Here is a 21,786-nt window from a genome sequence, read left to right on the forward strand (position 1 = left end):
TCACAGTGTGATCTAGCAATACTGCAAGTGCACTTTCTAGACATGCTTGTGGAAGGATCACATACTCCTGGAACACTGATGGTTGTGCAAAGAAGTAAATGGCACTGCCAGCCCTGCAAGTCTGAAAAGAAGATTCTGTTTCCCTTACAGTACCTTAACCAACAGTCAGAATAATCTGTATGTGCAAGAAAGTTTAGCTTCCTACATAGGGGTTACCTGAGAGCAAAACATGTCAGCTGAGTTTTTGTTGCAGTACATGTTCACAGAGTGTGAGTGCCATTTTCATCTTCGCAAATCTGGTCTTTGAAATGCCAAACTATAGTCACTACCAGTTATGTTCAAAGAGCATTTATTCCAGCCAGACTTTAAGAATGCATCTGAGTGACTTATGACAGCCCCTTTCACTATGAATCACATGGTTTAGATTTCAGTTTCCTGGTCTTAGAAATGACCTATTGCATCTTTACTCTTTATCAGACTTCTTCAGTGCAGCTTAAATAGCGTGTATAATTAAATAAACCATCATACCACACATCATGCTCAAGCCGAACTGCAATCTTCTGCAGTAATTTAAAACGCATTACAAATACACAAGCATACATATTCCTCCATCACTTGTGCAGAACTTAACAACTCATACGCTGATGCAGACTATTAGGCAGAAAATCAGAGAAACAAATGCCAAAGAAAAAAAGAGACAAAGACAGGGTCTTGCATATAACTGTCAAATAGTCTACCAAAAGGATTGTTACCTTAACTGGGTACCGGAAAAGCTTTACAAATCCAAAGTCATCTCCTGTAGCTAGGACCTTTCCATCGCCAGTGAGGCAGGATGAAGTTACCTCTGTAATCTCTCCTATGATTGGCCATATTCCCTCACAAGAAGAACCCCGAACACATGTCCATGATGCCCACTCAATCTTCTCCACCTGGCAACATGAAAAGGCAAAGAACTAAGGTAAAATATATTGAACTGGATAAAAATACACTTACAGTTACTCCATCTAAGTTACTTACACTTGCAGAAACAGTCAACCATTTCAGCAACATTTGCACATTACATGAGAAAGCAGAATTCCACTCTAAGTGCTGTAGTCCTAGCAGATGTAAGAGTGTAAGAGTTAAGGATTTTGACAAGACAGAGATTACAAGGTGAAAAAGCCAATAAACTCAGTCAAAAGACAAAACAAAAACAGAACAAGCAACACCTATGAATGCATTCTCGAATTTGTTGTTTCAAACTAAAGAAGTTTTTAAACAGAGTTTCATGCTAAATGATACTTTATCCACACATTTATTCTCGATTGCAAACTTAATACTCTTTAGGGTCACATTGGAAGCACAATTGCTTATCCTTGATAGCAAAAGGCATAAAACAGACCACAACTCCTTGACAGAATGGTCCATCACAGGATTCAGGAACACCACCATTCATCAGTGCATACAAACCTAATAACAAGTCAGCGGATTGTAAATTACATAACACAATGTTTTTGGGATATCAGAGGAAACAAGAGCACTTCTTTGGGGTGTGAGATAAATCCAAAGCACAGTGTCCTTCCAGCACAATACCTCTGGCATGTCAGAGGAAACTAGGACCACAAGGCCTTTGGAAGTGAGAGGAAACCACAGCACCACCAAAAAACACACAGAGACAGAGTAAGCTGACTCTGTATAGAAGGTACTGCACATGGGAACCAAACCACAGAAATAAAAAGCGTAAGGCAGCAATACTAATTGATTCACCTTTGTTCTGCCACTAACATCCTTTTTAACATCTTTACAAACCAAATTCACCTAGCAACCACAAAAGGTGAAATAGTCCAATACGCTGATGACACAACCCTGATCTGCTCAGCACCCAGCCTACTACTCTTCCAATAAAAAGCTCTAGAAGCCTTCACAAAATAGAAAATTGGCTAAATAATGCACAATTAATACTAAACCCAAAGAAAACACAACTTATGCTGTTCCTCCCAACAAAGTCTAGTGACCTTACCTTCTCCATAGTCTCACCCAACAATACCCTCATCCCCCCAGTCCCAGAGGCCAAATTACTAGGACTTACTATCGACCAGCAATTGAAATTCAACAAACATATATCTCTAACTATCTCTAAAGTTCACAAAAAAATAGGGAACCTCTACCACAGCAAAATGTACCTAACCTCTAAGTCTAGGATTGCCATAGCCAGAACCCATCTCTTATCTACATTACTCTATACATCCCCAGTGCTAACAAACCTAAATAAAACTTACCTGAACAAACTTTTCACCTGTTGCAACAAAATTGCCAGACTTGTAACCAATGCAAAATCTCAGTCTCATCACTGCCAGTCCCTACATACTTTACACTGGCTGGAATTATACAACTTATTACAATACCACCAACTCAGTCTAGCTCATCAAATTATATACCATCCTGAGAAAACCCCTGCCCTATCCGGCCTTCTAAATTTCTATAACTTGACTGGGCAACTGCGATCCAGTAACAAGGCTCAGATCACAAATATCCCATGTGAAAACAGCCATGGGGAATCTTTCTTCCCCAATGAAGTTGCAGAGACATGGAAGACCCTAACTCCCAACTTCATACTACAGAACTGTTCCTCAGCTTTCAAAAACCTCCTTAAATCATACCTCTTTTCCAAGCCTTTATGCAACTTCAATGCACCCCGCTGAAGCATAACCCCAAAACAGGAGCCTAACTCCCTATGCCTCTGCAGCAAACTTATATTGCTCTGTAGTTGCCCTCTTTATAAAGTGTATATATTGTAAATATGTTCTACTATGAAAATGCCTTGCACATATATTGTACCTATGCTATTCCATGAAACTGTTATACTCATAAATTGTATTCCAACTTTGTATCTTTTATACTTATTAGCTGTCTTGCAGCATGTTTCTTAACCGTCTATTCCATGTTACTCTGTAACCTACTACTGATACCATGTACAACTCATTTAGTTTCTAACTGTATGGAGCTTTTCTCCCTAGGACTCTGCTGAAAATGGACACTAGTAGTCCAGCCGGACTATCCTGGTAAACAAATTTTAAATAAATAAATTAATGAATAAATAAATAAATAACTTCACTAAATACAGAACTAAACAGAACAGCCATCCTGTCATGACTACAAAACTGATATTTTATGTCAGTGGCAGTATAAGAGATGTTTTCTTTATTGCAGAGTTCCCATAGCAACTTTATGGCATTATTAGAAAATAGCACTGCCTGGCACATAAACAGGGTTCAAAAACAGGATGCAATGTGGGGCTGAGGGCTGGAATAATGGTTAAGATGTTTACCTCACAGACACAACATATATTTTTGATTCTCATCTTTGAAGGGAAACTGGCTAGGCTTAAAAATGTACAAGTCACAAGATTCCGAATAACAGACACATTGAGCTGGATAAGAACATACAAACCACAGTTTACTGAATCCACAAAGCTTTTGGGAAAACCCTTATTCAGTGTGTATGCTTCACAGTTACATTCCACATTCCATTTAAACATCACGTATTAAGACACAGCCCAATAAGAGACCATCTCATATGAAAGCAATCTCATATAAAACAATTAACCATTAATTCTTAAAACAACCATTTTAAAGGTGCTTTAAATATTCCTAAAACCATGTACAAAAATTCAAAGTCCAAGTAACAGTTATAATTGTTAATAGTAGACTTGTATCAGAAGTCAGTTATTTTTGAAATCTTGTTGTATAATATGTGAAGTTGCTAATGTTCTTTTTTCTTTCACCCACCCCATATCTTCCTTTTATTTATGTATTACTTATTTTTGTTATGATTTATATCGTATTATATTATTATTTATTTAATCATATTATACCTTATTATATCACTTTTATTATTTCTTATGTTTTGTTTCTAATGTATACTTTTGCCTTCTGTTTATGTTAAATTTCATTATGTATCTTTCCGTTTGCATTAATATTATTTAACCTTTGTTATAATTTTTTATTTTTTTTTGCTTAATATAAATTATGTTAATACTACAGCACAGCAGGGTAGGCTGGTTCCTGGTGATCTGCCTACACTCACTCCACTAACTGCAGCACCAAGAGCCAGCACTTCTAGTCTGCCATCTGGGAGGCCTGCATAGGCACATCACTCCTTTATGTCATCTGAGGCTACTACACTAACAATAGTATACTGTTTAGAAGCCATAGCTGTGTAACAGCACGAGTTCCTTTCTGAACATATTTGGATGTTTTCTTTTGGCAGTGCAAGCCTGTGAGCACAGCATTATTGCTGTGTCCATGAGGAAGCACACAACATTATTAGACCTTTGTTTTGTGTTAGATGTATGTGTTGTAGAATTTAGGAGATCCCATGGTAGTACTGATTGTTGTTGAGGCTGGTTGTAAGGAAACACATAAGGATGTTTATTAACTGTCTGTACAGATACTTACACTCTGCCTTCAGTCTGCAATGTTCCCACATCTTAGAAATATAAAACAGTAAGAACACAGATCTATGTATGTGATATAATAGCATACCTCTAAACCTCATAGAGCACAAAATCTGCACAAAGCCATAATTAATATAGCAAATGTAGAAATATTCCCCTTACAAACCTACAATGTTGATTGAATAACAGGTTTTGCATTAGCATGCATTTTCTGAAAGGTATGACATCCATAAATAAAATGTATGTCATCATTTTCTGACTTAATTTTCAATGATTTAGCAATAATGTTGTATAAACCAACATATTATGGGGAACAGACTACAAAAATGATGTTAGTATATGGGCATGCCTCATTAATAGGGACAGTTTAGAGCTATGACAGTTACCTATAGTGAAAATGCAATGAGTATTGCACTAAATGTAAACACGTACATTTTACTCCTCTACCTGTTAGCACAATGTTAGGCAGTGCACAAACTGGAGGCACATTCCTAACATCCACTCTTTCTTTTGTGTAATGTATACATCTTACTGCAGTCTACTCCTCTCAGTACTCCAGGCCGTGATTTCACAATTGCTATGGGCAATGTATAACTATTATCTGTATATTTCCTTGTTCTGCAGTTTTGCACTTTGCACAAAATAATTCAGTATTATTAACACTCTTTTCAGCATGTGCCTCATCTCGCAAATGTGTACTAAAATATTCAGATTAATACATTATAGGACAGAGAGTCACAGTTTGTACAAACACAAACTATAGCAAAAACACCTCCTATATTTCAACTTACATCAGGATTAGAACCCAAAACACCATTAAAGCTTCATCAAGCAGGATGGCTTCCTTAGTCCTTTTGCCACAGAAGCTGCTTTCTAAACTGGGGGTCATTCCTCACACAGCCATCTTCATAAAAACTGAAAACTGCTATCAAACCATGCACACTACATTTTGCAAGTAGTTCTCTGACTTACATCTGGACACAGCCAGTTAGCAAACACAACTCCTCAAACAGATGAGAATAACTATACCTCTGTCTGTCATACCATCCTGTGGGTGGGGGTGAGGGGGCAAATACATTTTCTGTCAGGATACAAAGTAGCCTGAAGTCAGACACAGCAAGGGAGTGGAGTCAATTCCCTTCCTAACTTCTCTCTTGCATGATGTAACAGTATTCAGCTGTGTTTGGACTCTTGAGTGTTTCATGGCTGATTCATAACAATTTCATACAGTAACATTTTAGTAATATGGGTGTGTATACTAGCATGTTAAGTTATTTATAAAAACACAACTATATATCTGCATACTGTAACAAGGTAAGATATTTGAGAGAATATGTAATTAAAGTGTTCAACACTACAGTTTTGGTTCAGGCTTTACCTTGCATATGCATCAGCTGACACAGGATTAGTTCAGGGCTGACTCTGTCTTATGCAAGCAGTACACAGCCAATACGTATATAGATAAACTTTGTGTGAGTTGCCTGACATCAATTTGAAAATATGTATGTGAGTAGGAGGAAGGTGTTAGGTGGTCAGTGAATGTGATATGCATTGTTTCTCAGCCAAAGCAAGGGCATACTGAGCACACCTACATCTACCTACAGAGATGGCAGCTGGGGGTTCCTCGTCCAAGTCTTCCTGTCACTGCGGCTGTGGTGACCGAGCCACTGGTGGAGGGATGTGTGTCTGTCCCCCTTGCAGATCCTGCTGCAACTGTCTCTGCAGGAGCACATTGTGCAGCATAGCACAAACTGTGAAAATTTGTGTACATGTGCTTGGAGTATACTGCAAGGCTTACGCCGGATATATCTAGGCACTGGAACCATGACTTCAGAAGCCCAAACACATGCTGTATGATGTTCCTAGCTTGTGCATGTGCCTCATTATGATGTTCTTCCATGGGTGTGTGTGCATTTCTGATGGGTGTCATCATCCACGATTCCAAAGCACAGCCAGCATCTCCCAGTAAATGGCCCTGTGGGATGTCCCCCCTAGCAAACATCTGGTACAGCTGTGATGTGTGCCAGATATGGTAGTCGTGATAACTGCCGGGATTGCCAGCATACACATTCAAGTTAGTCCCCTGGGCATTGCACACAACATGTCAGTGGATGGAGTGTAGTATCCCTTGCAGTTGATGTAGATTCTACCCTGATCACAAGGTGGTGCCTTGATGCCTACATGAGTGCAACCTATGGCACCCAGTACTTCAGGGTAGTGCACTACATGACAAAAGTGTTGCATATTGCTGGTCCTGTCCTCAGCAGTGAGGGGAAAACATATGTGCTCAATGGCATGTATAAGCAAAGCATCCAGGAACTAGTGGAGTATCCACTATGCTGATGCTTGTGACACCCCCCCATCTCGTCCCCAGCTGGTCATTAAAAATTCCTGTAGCTAATATTCTAAGGGCTACACATACCTTAGTTTCCACTGGGATTGGTTCCCCTTGGTTGACTCTGGCTGTGAGCTGTGGCTTGGCCTAGGCCCATTGTCATCAGCACCAGCAGCACTAACTTCAGCCTCGATCAGACAGAGATGTAGAATAGATGCAGCAGCCCCTAGCATTATGTTAGTTAAAAGTTCCAAGTCTCTATTCCAATGTTGTTGAAGTATCGAGGGAAAATCAGACTGTAGGCTGTATGCATACTTTTATACATTTGTTGATTAAGACCACCATTTGGTACTGGCTTCTTTAAATGACATTCACCTGCTTAGGATGCAATTGACAGGATTTAGAACTCTGTGCAGCAACACACAGCAGAGCGCAGCTACATATAATGACACCAAATCATGTAAAACATTTTATAATATCATCTCTTTTGTCATGATATGAACAGAATATGGTAATTACAGATAATTTGCACTTCATTTCTATGAACTACAATGCCAGCACAGTATGGTTAAAAGTCGACGTTGCCTGTACTTGAGCTATCTGCACCGTAGTCCAACACTTGACAGTCGTCACATGACTAGTGGGGAGCAGTGGAGCGCAACCCCGCTTATCAGGTTTGTGTGATGCTCAAACGTTCTCATGCATGGAAAACAGACAACCGTGTAGGAGCTTATATGGAGTGTACAACCCCCCGTGGTCCCTGCTTTTTGTGATTTAACAAATCCACTCATTTTTTACATCATTTACATAATAACTGTGCTGACAGCCTGAAAACTACATGGATGGTAGCTGTGTAAGCTTGGCAAAAGCACAGATGCACGGATTTTAAGACACAATGCAGGGTATTACTGTAATTGTTGTGATAATATATCATACCAAACTTTTTAATTACATTTGTATTATTGTTTTTAAAATGTTATGCATATAGAGATGCATTGCTCAATTATATGCTAAAATAAAAATTATTTATTTATTTATACTGCTTTTACATATATTCCTGATCCTTTGCTTGGACATCCTTGGCCATTAAATACCTTTTTTTACTTTTTTAAGGGCATTCTGTCCATATTTCAGGACTTCTGCATGTTCTTGCTTCCGTGTAGGCTCCTGTATTCAGAAAATATTTGCGTACATTTCCAACATGAACATGGAGCCTACATGGTTGTGTATAGGGTTGTTGAATCACTCCACTGTGTTGATCTGCTTCATTATCATAAAGTTCAGCTACTTATGCTGAAATTTACATTCTACGAAACTTTCTGTTGCTGCATGTGAATGCACATGCTTGTGTGCCCCTATAAGGAGTTTACTGAATCTAAAATCCGCTGCGCACATGTTCACATCATAGCACGCCAACATGGAAAAAAATCACCATGTAAGCTTCATTGAATTTGCACCATGGTGAAACACGTGCCAACTGTTATTTTTGTGGCTGGTGATAGAGGGAAATTAAGATATGCTAACCAGCCTAAATCATATTTCTTTTGAGGGAACTTTTCTCATTTAATTAATGACTGTGACAAGGTACAATGTAATCAGTCTGGGGAGAAATGCCATATAGCAAGAAAGTGTGTGTCTGAATGGAAGTTCTGTTAAAAAAAAAAAAAAAAAAAAAAAAAAAGGAACACTTTTGGATGGATTGTCAAGAGCAAACAGAAAATAATGAAAAAGAAGGGGAAAGGGAAGAATACATACATGAGAAAGTACAACAGGAGTCTGGAGGAGAGGGTGAATTAGGTGAAGAAGAAACTATAGAAGAAGAGGGGAAAATTAGGAGAGACTGTGCATGCATGACGAGAGGTCAGGAGAAGGGGGTGATACTAATAATTTTCTGAAGCTCTAGCCAGTGAAAAATCTAGTTCTGATGATCAATGATTATTTGTACATAAACCCAGGAAAAAATATTCAATTATTGAAAGGATAAAAATAAGAAAATAACAATGTAAAAATATTTCCCCTAAACCTAAAAATAAAAAAAGCATCAATTTCAGAGTAATTTCAGTAAATGTGATCAGTATTACTATCACTGTAAGGAGGACAGGGATACCAGAATGGTGAGCTATATTTGATGTGGATGTTATTCTGTTGTAAGATTCCTGACAAGAAAAGAAAGACTGCAAATAGAAAAAAATTGTGGGGTGGAAATATAATATAGAATTTAGGGAGTGGACATTGCTCTGGAGTGGCTGTGTTATGTAAAAAAACAGGGAAAATAATAGATGTAATGTTGGTAAGGATGGGAGTTTAACTGTTGTGGATGTGAGATGGAGAGAAAATGTTTACAGAATTATTCCATTATATGCATTTATATAAAGCAAGGAAAGAGTGAATCTGCTTCAGCACACATTACACTATGCGGTGGTTAACATGAAAAATTATAATTGGAGGGAACTTTTATTGGGATTTAAGGGGACAATGTAAAAAGGAAGGGAGACATAAAAAATACAGGAAGTGATAAAATGTAGTAGATTAATTGTAGAATAAAAGCCAGGGAGACATTTGGATATGAAATTATTTTGTATTATTTGGAAGATTTGGGGGTAGTAGATGGTGATACATTTGAGATGGGCTTCTCAGAACATTTATCCATGTGGATGGAGGTGATGGAAGAAAGGGAGCATACTAAAATAGGAAAGGGAATAAAAAGAATAAATGAGAGGCTATGGGATGAAACTGGAGAGTGGAAAGTATTGCAGTTATGGAAGGATTATATAACCATGGCTTCTATAAAAACTGAGAACGTAAACCAGCAACTGCAGGAGCCGTGTAAGGAAACGCGGCTAGAACAGCAACTTGCAACAGTAATAAATACAAAATTTAGTCCATAGATAGATCAGCCTCCACAGTAGTTCACCACAGGAAGAGATAATCATCCAAAGTTAACAGAGTGGCAGGCAGACTCCGCTCCATCAACTAACAATTCAGAAAATGGGTACATCCAAAAAATGCCGGCTACAGCTAACAAGACGGCAATGACTTATAACAACGACTTGTACACCATAAGTATATGAAAAACGTTGAATGCAGATCCAAAACACATCCACAGGAATGTAATACGAAAAGCTGTTTATTGAAGCACACAAACAGAGACACTAGTTTAGCGCTTTCATCTGCACCATCGCAGACTTCCTCAGAACTAGTGTAATCAACATATCCAGTGGTTTAAAAACACAATTTGGCGCCAAAAATTTTTCCACTCCTTAAAGTGACAAACAAAAAGCCACATTACATATATACATATAAAACTTACATATAAGAATACTTGCATGTTAAAAAATTTTTTAAAAAACTATCTTTCAGACTTAAAATGTGAACCTCATAGAGATGAACTATGGGTTCATAATAAAATATTACATCATAATTATCACATAAGTTGTGTAATATATAATATGGTTGTTACTTGCATATTCTATTTGTCAGAACAATCTAAATGTAAATTCAAAAACTAGGAATCCAGCAGTAAGAAAGGTTTAATGCTAATAAATTCATTAATACCTGGGTTTCTAGTAGAATCTGTGTACATCTGCCACTTGCTCTCCTTGCAAGCTAATCTAGTTTTCCAATCACCCCCATATGTTTTTTCTTTTTCCTCATCTATAATGAAGAACAAAAATATATGTTCATCACCACATTCCTTAATATGCCTGTAAAGTGCATTCTTACAATCCATTTTCTGAATTTTATAATAGTGCTCATAAATCCGTTTCTTTAGCTCTCGTTCTGTTTTGCCTATGTAATAGGCCGAACATATTTTACATATAGCTAAATAGACCACTTGTTTAGTGCAACAATTACCACCTATACTCCTTACCATGGTGCGGTTCATATCATCTAATATAACTTCACTTTTGGTATTAATAAATTTACATTGGTTGCATCTGCCACACTTGCTAGTGTATATTTTCTTATTATTACCCACCTTCCTCAACTTTGTACTTTCCAATAACCTTTTTATGTTGGGAGCCGTCTTGTAAACAATTCTGAGTCTATCTCCCAAGATCTTCTTGTTAGCGTCTATAACTGTAATAATGTCCCAATGTTTGCGTAGAATATCATTAATCCTTACGCTGTAAGGAGTATAAGTGAGAACACAAACTCTTCCCATGTATCCATTTTCAGTATGTTTAGATTCATCAAAATCCCTTGTAAGCCCCAATAATGGTTTAAATTTTAATCCCCATTGAGCTTTTACATATGCTATGGTGTCATTAATCATACCAATGGGATATCCTCTTTTGCTAAATAATTGCGCAAGAAGCTCCATTTCTACTTCCATATATTCCCTGGTAGAGGACATCCTAGCACACCTGATACATATGTTCGGCCTATTACATAGGCAAAACAGAACGAGAGCTAAAGAAACGGATTTATGAGCACTATTATAAAATTCAGAAAATGGATTGTAAGAATGCACTTTACAGGCATATTAAGGAATGTGGTGATGAACATATATTTTTGTTCTTCATTATAGATGAGGAAAAAGAAAAAACATATGGGGGTGATTGGAAAACTAGATTAGCTTGCAAGGAGAGCAAGTGGCAGATGTACACAGATTCTACTAGAAACCCAGGTATTAATGAATTTATTAGCATTAAACCTTTCTTACTGCTGGATTCCTAGTTTTTGAATTTACATTTAGATTGTTCTGACAAATAGAATATGCAAGTAACAACCATATTATATATTACACAACTTATGTGATAATTATGATGTAATATTTTATTATGAACCCATAGTTCATCTCTATGAGGTTCACATTTTAAGTCTGAAAGATAGTTTTTTAAAAAAATTTTTAACATGCAAGTATTCTTATATGTAAGTTTTATATGTATATATGTAATGTGGCTTTTTGTTTGTCACTTTAAGGAGTGGAAAAATTTTTGGCGCCAAATTGTGTTTTTAAACCACTGGATATGTTGATTACACTAGTTCTGAGGAAGTCTGCGATGGTGCAGATGAAAGCGCTAAACTAGTGTCTCTGTTTGTGTGCTTCAATAAACAGCTTTTCGTATTACATTCCTGTGGATGTGTTTTGGATCTGCATTCAACGTTTTTCATATACTTATGGTGTACAAGTCGTTGTTATAAGTCATTGCCGTCTTGTTAGCTGTAGCCGGCATTTTTTGGATGTACCCATTACTCTGAATTGTTAGTTGGTGGAGCGGAGTCTGCCTGCCACTCTGTTAACTTTGGATGATTATCTCTTCCTGTGGTGAACTACTGTGGAGGCTGATCTATCTATGGACTAAATTTTGTATTTATTACTGTTGCAAGTTGCTGTTCTAGCCGCGTTTCCTTACACGGCTCCTGCAGTTGCTGGTTTACGTTCTTAGTTGCTTATACCGTATCTTCTATAAAAACTGGTCTGAATGGTGGAATGAATTTAAAAAGAAGTATAAAAAGTGTTTTTTAATGGTAGGATGGTGTAAGAAAGGAAGAGAAAGTGAAGCATGGGAAAATGTATAGAAAGGTATAAAGAATTTAGAGAATAATACAACAGAATATTATGATATGGAAAAAGAAATATATAAAAGAAATAAAAACATTAAGACATTACTGTTTAGGCAGCGATATTTATAAGGGAGAAGGGGGGAGGGAAAAGGGAGGCGGTATCTGCATATTTGGATAAAATAGTAAAGGAGGATATTATTATAATGAGGGAAATGAAAAATATAAAAGGAGACATAAAAAGAACACACAAGCAAATTATGAGTATTGTAGTACAGCATACGGAAAATATGCACAAGAGCAGAGCAGAAAGAAGGAAAATAAGAGAGAACAGAAAGTAAAAAAAAAAATCTAAAATAAGTCAATGTAGAATTTGATAAAGAAATTACTATTAGTAATGTCTTTCTAGTTACCTGCCCCTTGTGTTAATTTGACCATATATCTCATTTCCTCTCTGCTTTCACTGGCTGGTGTGAGTAAGCACAAAATTATAATTTTGTGAAATCTCTCCCCTTCAATTATTTAAATTTATTGGCCATCCTATTGTATACCATAGTACCAGAATACAAAAGTGATCAGCCCCCTTTCAATCTATCTTGCTGTTTTAAAAATAGTGACTCTCCACTAAAAATTAACGTTTTAGACAGGTAAAACTTGTTACCTACTTTCACATCTAACTCCTCTAGTGCACACTGCAGTGTTTAGAATAAACCTTTTTTTTTTCATCTTACCTTTAAACATCTATTGCAAGACCACCAGTTATTGGAGAGCCCACATTCTGCCTCTCAGTATTCATCTTGGGATTAGTGCTTCTGTTTTCTCCAGGTAAGAAAAGGAGTGCAGTTACATTATTTCCTGGAGACGGCTGATCACCAGAAAGCTTAATAACTGCTTTATAGGTGACAACTTGGAATCTGTGCTTATATTCTGATCCTGGTGAGAGTAGAAGCAGAGTGCATTGATTCCGGACTGTTTCTGGTTGGAGAGTGAGTGTCTGTGCTTAAAGTATCTGACTGGTCTGGTTGCTATTCGAGGCATCTACCAGAAAAAGGCTACAAGCCTGGAGACCCTTGCATCATCTGGGGCAAGACTGTGGATCACCAAACAGGCTATGGCCTGCTTCTCTTCTTCGGACTGGTGCTAACATTTTGCTTCTGGTGAGAGAAGAAGCAAAGGAGTATTGTATCCCAACAGAGTGAAGCTGTGCTGAGACCAGCATTAGTAGTAGCCAGGCAGTAGCCATTCATGTGACTCCCCTCTTTTCATCATTCTTGACAAGCTAATTCTTTATTTTTCAGTAAGTACTGCTTGATTTCTAACTTCAGAATATCTGCCCAAATACTTCATCCTTAAATTTTCAGGGACTACATATTAGTTTCCCCTCATGTGTTTGGCAGTGCCCTATACATTCTCAGACACTCGTGATTGACATTTTTCTTGTAAAAGAAATATATAAGGAAACAGCTCCAGTACTTGGTAATAATGACAATCCTTCCTGGCATGTTTAAAGGTCAGTTCTCCTATTAACCTCGTGAACCTTGGCATTCTGAGGCAGTGTAGCAACTGCCTCATGTACAGAGACAACCCTCTCCTCTTACCTCCCAACACTCAGACTTGTAAGAGATGAACTTATATATCCAAATTGGAAACCATGCACTCTCAAGCTAAGACCAGAATAGCTGGTCAGGAGGAGAAGGTCAATACCTTCACCACACCACATGCAACACATAGCACTCCAGAACACCCACCATCACAGCTCTCACATAAAAACACAAACCACACACCCACCTTTGTGGAGGTTCTCAATAGAAATCTACCCAAACAGCAGAGACCTCAAAGGTAGAAATGCACTCGACCACCACAACCCAGCACAAACCATAAGACACATAGTTCACCTACACAGTGTGTTCCCCCAACCTAAGCCCCTAAGACAAAACAGCTTGCCCAATACATTTATCATAGGTGACTCGATAAAGAGGCACACTGATGTCCCATTCACTAGGTTGAATAAGGAGAAGGTAACAGTCAGCTGTCTATCAGGTGCCAGAATCTGACATATAACACACGCACTCAGGTCACTCCACAATAAGTACAAGTATGACTCTGTCACTGTCCATGTGGGTGTGAATGACCTGAGATGCACTTCCCTGGACTACATGAAAAGAGACATGGAGGAGCTCTTGGATAATGTGGCCTAGGCAGGTATGAGTCTAGCCCTGAGCAGCAGCCTACTGTCGCCCAGAATGATACTGCAGTAGAAGCAGAAAATGACTGACTTCAACAATTGGCTGTTTCTGGTGTCATTCTAAGTGGATCCAGTATCTGTCTTCTTGGGATGACATGACTGACCTCGATGCTTTGCCAGACATGGCCTGCACCTGTCACCCATGGATTTCCAGACATTGGCTAAGGCTCTTGCCACCCCTAAAGTGCCTATTTCAGGCGATGTTCCAAAGATCAAATTACCACCATAACAGCTATAAATAAAATCAATCTGATGGTCATGCTGCTCAACGCTAGAAGTCTAAATCTCAAGATGCACTTGCTCGAAGCACTCCTCAAAATGGAGAACATTGACATTTGTGCTGTAACAGAGACCTGGTTTAAAGCAGCAGAAAGAACCCCTACACTACCAGGCTATAACTCATTCCACACCTTTTGGCCCCAGAACATGGACCGAAGCTCCAAAGGCAGTGGTGTCTCCATATTCATAAAGGATATCCACACCTCCAGACTAGTAGCCCAGCATAATGCATCTGAGATACTTCAGGTACAACTAACATTGGGTAAAACGGCGATTCAGGTTGTAGCCTGTTATAGGTCCCCAACCATGTCCTAAGAATCTCACTCCATGTTCCTAAGCAACCTGGAAACTATTAGGGTCCATCACAACACTCTCATACTAGGTGACTTCAACTACCCCTCCATCAACTGGGAAAACTACTCATGCACCAATACACTGGCCCAACACTTCCTGGAATTCATCAGTTCCGATGCCCTAGACCAGTTCATTCTTACCCCCACTAGAGGAAGCAACATCCTTGACCTGGTTATTACTAACATCAGCAACCGTTGCTCTACACTAATAGTCAAGTCCTCCCTAGTTAGATCTGACCACAAACTAAGCACCAAGGAAATCCACATCTCGCCCACACCCCTTTGCAAAAGTAACCACCATGAAAAACTTCTCCAAAGCTGACTTTGGGCTCCTAAAAATAGAGGTGGCTAACATCACGGCACCCATGTCAATTGGAAACAGATGCATGACTGCTGAATCATACACCAATGTACTGTACAAACATGTACATAAATGCATGGAATTAGCCATACTCAACAGAACCAAAACGTTCTCCTCCAAACAAGGAAGCCAATCTGGTTGTCCCCTGCCATTAATAAACTATACAACAAAAGGAAGAAACTGTTGTGGAAAAAGGTGAAGTCCCAAGACTAGAAAAACTCCCTTACTAGCCTCAACAAAAAGCTGAGATCCCTCATCAAAAACTCTAAAGCCACCTATGAAGGCAGAACTGCAGCAGAAACTAAAAACAACCACAAAGCCTTCTATAGTTATATCAAGAATCTCCAGGGCAATACTCAGGTTTGCTCTGAGTTACTGCACAATGGTACGTCCTATACTGAGCCAACAGATATTGCCAACAAACTAGCTGACAGACTCAATGCCAACTATACCCCTGTCACTCCCTCCAAAGGACCAATCACAACACTGGAGGAATGCCAGGCACCCAGCATTACTACAGCACAGGTTAAAGCTGCATTGTGCAAGGCCAAGAATACAGCTTCCATGGGACCCAACAATATCCCTGGATGTGTTCTACATGAACTACAAAGTGAATTGTGCGCCCTGTTCAATCACAGCCTCACCTCAGGCTTTGTCCCTACTGAATGGCGCACTGCTACAGTCATCCCTCTCCATAAAGGGGGAGGAACTACAGACCCTGGGAATTATCGCCCCATTAGCCTGATGAGTCTGATATGTAAGGCTACACAGCACATCATCATGGACCTAATTAACAAGGATATAGGGAATCTCCAAACTCTAGATCCCATGCAATTTGGTTTTCTGAAAGGTAGATCATGCCTGCTCAACCTGGTTGATTTCTATGCGTCAGCCACCAGAGCTATGGATGAGGGCAAGGCAGCTCATAAAGCCTAGCTTGACCTGGCCAAGGTATTTGATACCATTCCCCACTCAGGAATTATTGATAAACAAACAAAACTAGGCATCAACCCCTATATCACTAGGTGGGTTGCAAATTGGCTCACAGACAGAATCCACAGTGTGTAAGTAACGGACTCCAAGTCAGAATGCTGACCAGTCACAAGTGGAGTCCCACAGGGATTGGTCCTGGGTCCTCCCCTGTTTGGCATCTACTTCTCAGAAGTCCAGGACAACATGGAGGGACTCTGGCTGGCCAAGTTTGCAGATGACTGCAAACCGAGAGACATTATTAACTCCCCAAGTGATGTAGACATCCTACAGAAAGGCCTCACTGAGACCAATGACTGGTGTCAAAACTATGGCCTTAAGCTTAATGCCAAAAAAATGCATCGTCATCCCCTTTGGGAAAAACTCAGTTTCGACTAATTACCACATCGATGGAAGCCCACTGAACACTGAAGGCATTATAAGAAATCTGGGGACACAGGTTGACAGCAACCTCTCCTTCGACCACCACATCGCCACTGTGGTCAGTATGTCCTTCTATGTGGCACATCTCATTACCAAGGGTTTTGCATCCAGAAAGAAAGAAGTCATCATCTCTCTCTATTCTTCCCTCACTAGGCCAATCATCGAGTATAATGTCCCATTTGGCATGTATCTCACTAAACACATGCAACAGCTAGTGAGGGAAGAATAGAGAGAGATGATGACTTCTTTCTGATAAACTGTAATGAATGTGCCATAGAGGACATACTGACCACAGTGATGGTGGTCGAAAAGGTTGCTGTCAACCTGTGTCCCTTTGGGAAAAACTCAGTTTCCACTAATTACCACATTGATGGAAGCCCACTGAACACTGAAGGCATTATAAGAAATCTGGGGACACAGGTTGACAGCAACCTCTCCTTCGACCACCACATCGCCACTGTGGTCAGTATGTCCTTCTATGTGGCACATCTCATTACCAAGGGTTTTGCATCCAGAAAGAAAGAAGTCATCATCTCTCTCTATTCTTCCCTCACTAGGCCAATCATCGAGTATAATGTCCCATTTGGCATGTATCTCACTAAACACATGCAACAGCTGGAAAGGCCAAAAAAGTACCTCACGAAGAGGATCCTAGGCCTTAAACACATGTCCTACATGGACAGATTCAAAAAACTCCAGCTATTCTCTTTCTCATATCATCTACTAAGAGGCGATCTCTGCTTGACTTACAAAGCCATGTCTGACCCAGCTCTGTTAGAAATGCTACATCTAAAGAAATCCCAATCCCTCCTCACCACACGCAGCAGAGACCTCATACTCATTACCACAATCAACAGAACATGCTGGAAGGACAGGTTCATAAATCAGAGACTGGCCAGGCTCTGGAATAGACTTCCCACACATCAAGCAGAACACCTCATTGGCCCTCTTCAAGAGAAATCTTGATGAGTGGATGGGAAATAGAAAGTTCACCCCAGGGATCACGCCAGTGGCTCTACTTGATAGAGGCACTGGGAACTAACGTCGGGCGGCAGGATGCCAGGGCACTTCTATGGGCTAGGCTTGTAAAGGCTCCAGAGCCATTAGCCTAGTACACACCTATGAATTGGATGAAGTAATTAGGAAATTAAATGTTGATTCAGTATCAGGTCCAGATGGTATAGGGTATGGAATGTACAAGAAAATAACGGATTATCAGAGAGGATATTTTGTAAATGTAATGAATGAATGGTTGAAGGAAGGGTTTGATTATGAAGAGTTACGTGATGGAATATTAAAATTTATATGTAAGAATGAAATAAAAAACTGGAGACCCATCACACTAAATAACACAGATTATATTTTTTATGAGAGTAATATAGAGAAGAATGGAAAGAAGGATGGGCGATATTATGGAAGAAAGTATATATAATATAAAAGGGAAGGGATGTCAAGAATTGTTACTGGTTGTGAGAGAAACTGTAGATTATATTATAAGTAAAAGGGAGGATGTGATACTTATGGTAGATGATATTAGTAAGGCATTTGATACAGTAGGACATGATGCTTTGTGGGATGTTATGAAGTATGGAATAGATAATGGAATAAGGACAGTGTGTATGTCATCATAACACAATAACAGAGTAACAGTGTTAATGAATGTGTAGCTGAGAAAAAAAAATATGCATTAAGTGTAGTATAAGACAGGGATGTCCCATGAGTGGAATGTTATTTGCACTGATAATGAATGCAATAGTTTGTGAAGTAGCTTATAAAATGAAAGATGCTATGGACATCCAAGATGGCTGCAAAATGAGTAACAACTTACTTTCAGCTCTCCCAGTGTGAAAACAGAAACTCAGAAAAGAGAACTAGTGAATTTGTCTTGGGTAAATTTCAGTAACTGGCTAGTAAGTGCACTGCCTGGATGCCAGCAAGGAAGAAGTTTAGAGAACCTATACGAAATTCAATCACAAAAGGTGAGGAGAAAACACTGGCTGGGAAGAATTCTGCTGTGTGCAAGACATGGCTTCCAGTAATCTAGAGGAACAAAATAAGTCAAATATGGTCAGAGCAAATTAAAATAAAACACTGAAGGAGTGTATCAACTCAAATAACAAACAGGTAAGGAAAAAGGAAGATGCTTTAAATAGATACTCAGGTGAGCTGGTAAAACTGCAAAAATGTGAGGTTGAAAGGGAAAAAAGGCTAGCTGAGTATGAGACTGCTAAAGAAGAGATGTTTCAAAAAATGGAAGAATTAGAGGACAGGACACATATGGAAAATTTGAGACTTTCTGCAGTACCAGAGACACTGGAAGGAGCAGACTGTATTAATTTTATGAACACACAAATAGGCAACTGAACTAGTATTCCACAGCAGGAGTTGTTAATTGAAAGGGCACATCCTGTGTATGCTCCAAACTTGGCCATGAGAAAGCAGTCAAGACCTCAAATAATAAAGATGCAATCCTACCAGAAGAAAAAGTTGATTCTGACAAAACTGTGGCAGGAAGACAAAGTACTAAATGTTAGAGACAGTAGAGTGTTTGTGGAAAATTATTACTCAGTACACCAGGCAGAAGAGGAGTAAATTTATTTCAGCAATCAGGGAATGTGAAGAAGAGGTGTGAGATTCAAGCTGCTGTGTACAGCTATCTTCAGAATATTTTTCCTGGAGGGCCACAGTCATTTATTGATGCAGAACATGGTAAGAAGGAAACAGAAAAGTTTGTCCCACAAAAAGTGAGTTAAAAGATGGGTACTCTGCTTCTTATTCTTCTGATAATAAAGCTCATAGAGAGACTATGCCACTGAAATCTATCCCAATGTTCCAAAGGAAAATGCATGAGAGACAGAAAAAAGGCACAGGAGGTTGACTAGAACAAACAGGAGAATGTTGGAAATTATCTGATGACTGGATTTAGTTGACAGAGATCAACAGAAAGAAAACGAGCAACTCAGAAATTAATGAATAAATATGGAATTTCAAAGTATCAGTTGCATTTGTGAAATATGGTGGAACAAGAAAACCTGGAAATATTGGACTTTTTTGACTTTGTAAAAGTTGTAGGGGACTCCAAAGCATATGCCCTACTTCATGTCATTAATGTTTGGTAGAACATCAAGAAGAGGGGAAGAGGAAGGAATGAAAGAGGTAACTGTAAGAAAAACATTTTTGTTTGTAGCATTTCTATAAAACATGACATGTACTGCATGTTATAAAGTAAATCTTTTTCAGTTATTTTTGTGTGTAATAGGAATACTGGTGCCCTTTTTTCCTTCTTTCTTTCTTCTTGTTCAGTTTTAAGAAATGTAGGTACTGCAATAAAGTCTGGACAAAAGAGCAGGACATTAATAAAACTAATATGCTTTTTCTTACTTTTACATAAGGGACTAACTGCATTAAGTCCATTGGCTTTATGTAATAATACATTTTAAAAGAAAACAAGTAAATAAAAGAAGACTGAATGTAATGATTTTTTTTTTCTTGCAAATAAATGTTCACAGTGCCACATGAGAGGTTTGTACCTGAAGGCAACTGTGTAACTGGTTCTCCTGTTCTATGGAGACAAAATGATAAGGGCAATAAAAACAGGATGCTCTTTTCTTTCAATGGTTAAAAGTTAATGTTTTTGAAAGAATTCAAGCTCTTTTCTAGATCAAGGACAGGAATAAAGATAAGACAAAAACAGAGAGTGTGACTAGAACACAGATTGTATCACACATCTTAGCATGGGTAACCTTCATTACAGGTCAATTCAAGCTTATGTGTAACTGTCAGTTTGAGGTAACCATTTCTATTAAGCAGGTTAAACTTCAGTATTTGAAGATGTACATAAAAACAAGAAAAAAATCCAAAATCCACTGTGTTGTTCCTTCAAACCAACACTTCAATACACAGAGGGAACACTTTCATCTGTTCACATTCAGTCTTCTTCAGACTCTGACTGCAACATAAAACTCAGCTCATAAAGCAGGAAAAAAATCATGACATCATCTAAAACTCATTCATTCTAGTTCCATCTTTAGAATCAGTTCTTTCACATGATCTTAATCCACAGGACACATGCAGGCATGTCCTTTCTTTAAAATAATTTATTGTACTTTGTCTTAAACCTCTGTTTCTTTAAAACACAATTAAAATTAATGTAGTCATTCAGCTTACAAAATTTGTGGCAATTAAGCTTATTTGTCACTAATATTCTTTGGTGCCTAACATGTTCTTAGCATCTCCACCTGTAATTTAGTTCTATGTCTAACACATAAAAAATAAAAGTTTTTAAAATGTATGCATTTTAAAGTATATCCTAGTCTGGGAAAGGTTACAGCAAAAATGTATCAGTTTTTCATCTGCATGCCCCTCTTGTAAACTACAGTGTAAAAATTAATCAAATTCTTTGTACTCAGCATTAATTGTTCCTGCTGTGGATAAAGTGGTAGATGCAGCACCCATTATTATAAATATAAATGTCGCAGCATTAAGAACATTCTTGACAGACAGAAAGAGGGAAAAGAATGAAGTGATTTAAGAATAAACGGAACATATTTATGTAATATGTGCAATCAACGCAGATTTGTAGCAAACAGTTCTTTTTTCCATTTGAATACAGGAATACGTTAAGCTGCACCAAAATATTGCAAATGTAGTACGTTCAATGTAATTTAAGTTGCATTTTATGCTGGCAGGACTATTAGGAAACTTTGTTCAAGAATATAGAGACTTTGCCATACAAAAAAAAAGGAATGGAAAACAAGCTTTGTATAGACATACTTTAAAATGCACAAATTTTAAAACGTTTATTTTTTTGTGTTAGATACTACAGAACCCGATATTAGGGGTGGGGATGTAAAGCGC

At 38.4% G+C, this 21,786-nt stretch overlaps 1 protein-coding gene across 1 annotated transcript in view; it reads right to left on the reverse strand.

The window, feature by feature from the left end:
* LOC122803780 (echinoderm microtubule-associated protein-like 5) overlaps window positions 1–21,786 on the reverse strand; it is a 3,919,718-nt gene that overhangs the window by 1,343,648 nt on the left and 2,554,284 nt on the right. Inside the window, exon 25 of the mRNA XM_044073467.1 lies at window positions 753–929. Coding sequence (XP_043929402.1) covers window positions 753–929 — 177 coding nt within the window. The remainder of the gene's footprint in view (window positions 1–752; window positions 930–21,786) is intronic.

This window comes from Protopterus annectens, chromosome 6.part0 (genome assembly GCF_019279795.1).
Source record: "Protopterus annectens isolate FY-2018-M chromosome 6.part0, PAN1.0, whole genome shotgun sequence".
NCBI lineage: Eukaryota > Metazoa > Chordata > Ceratodontiformes > Protopteridae > Protopterus > Protopterus annectens.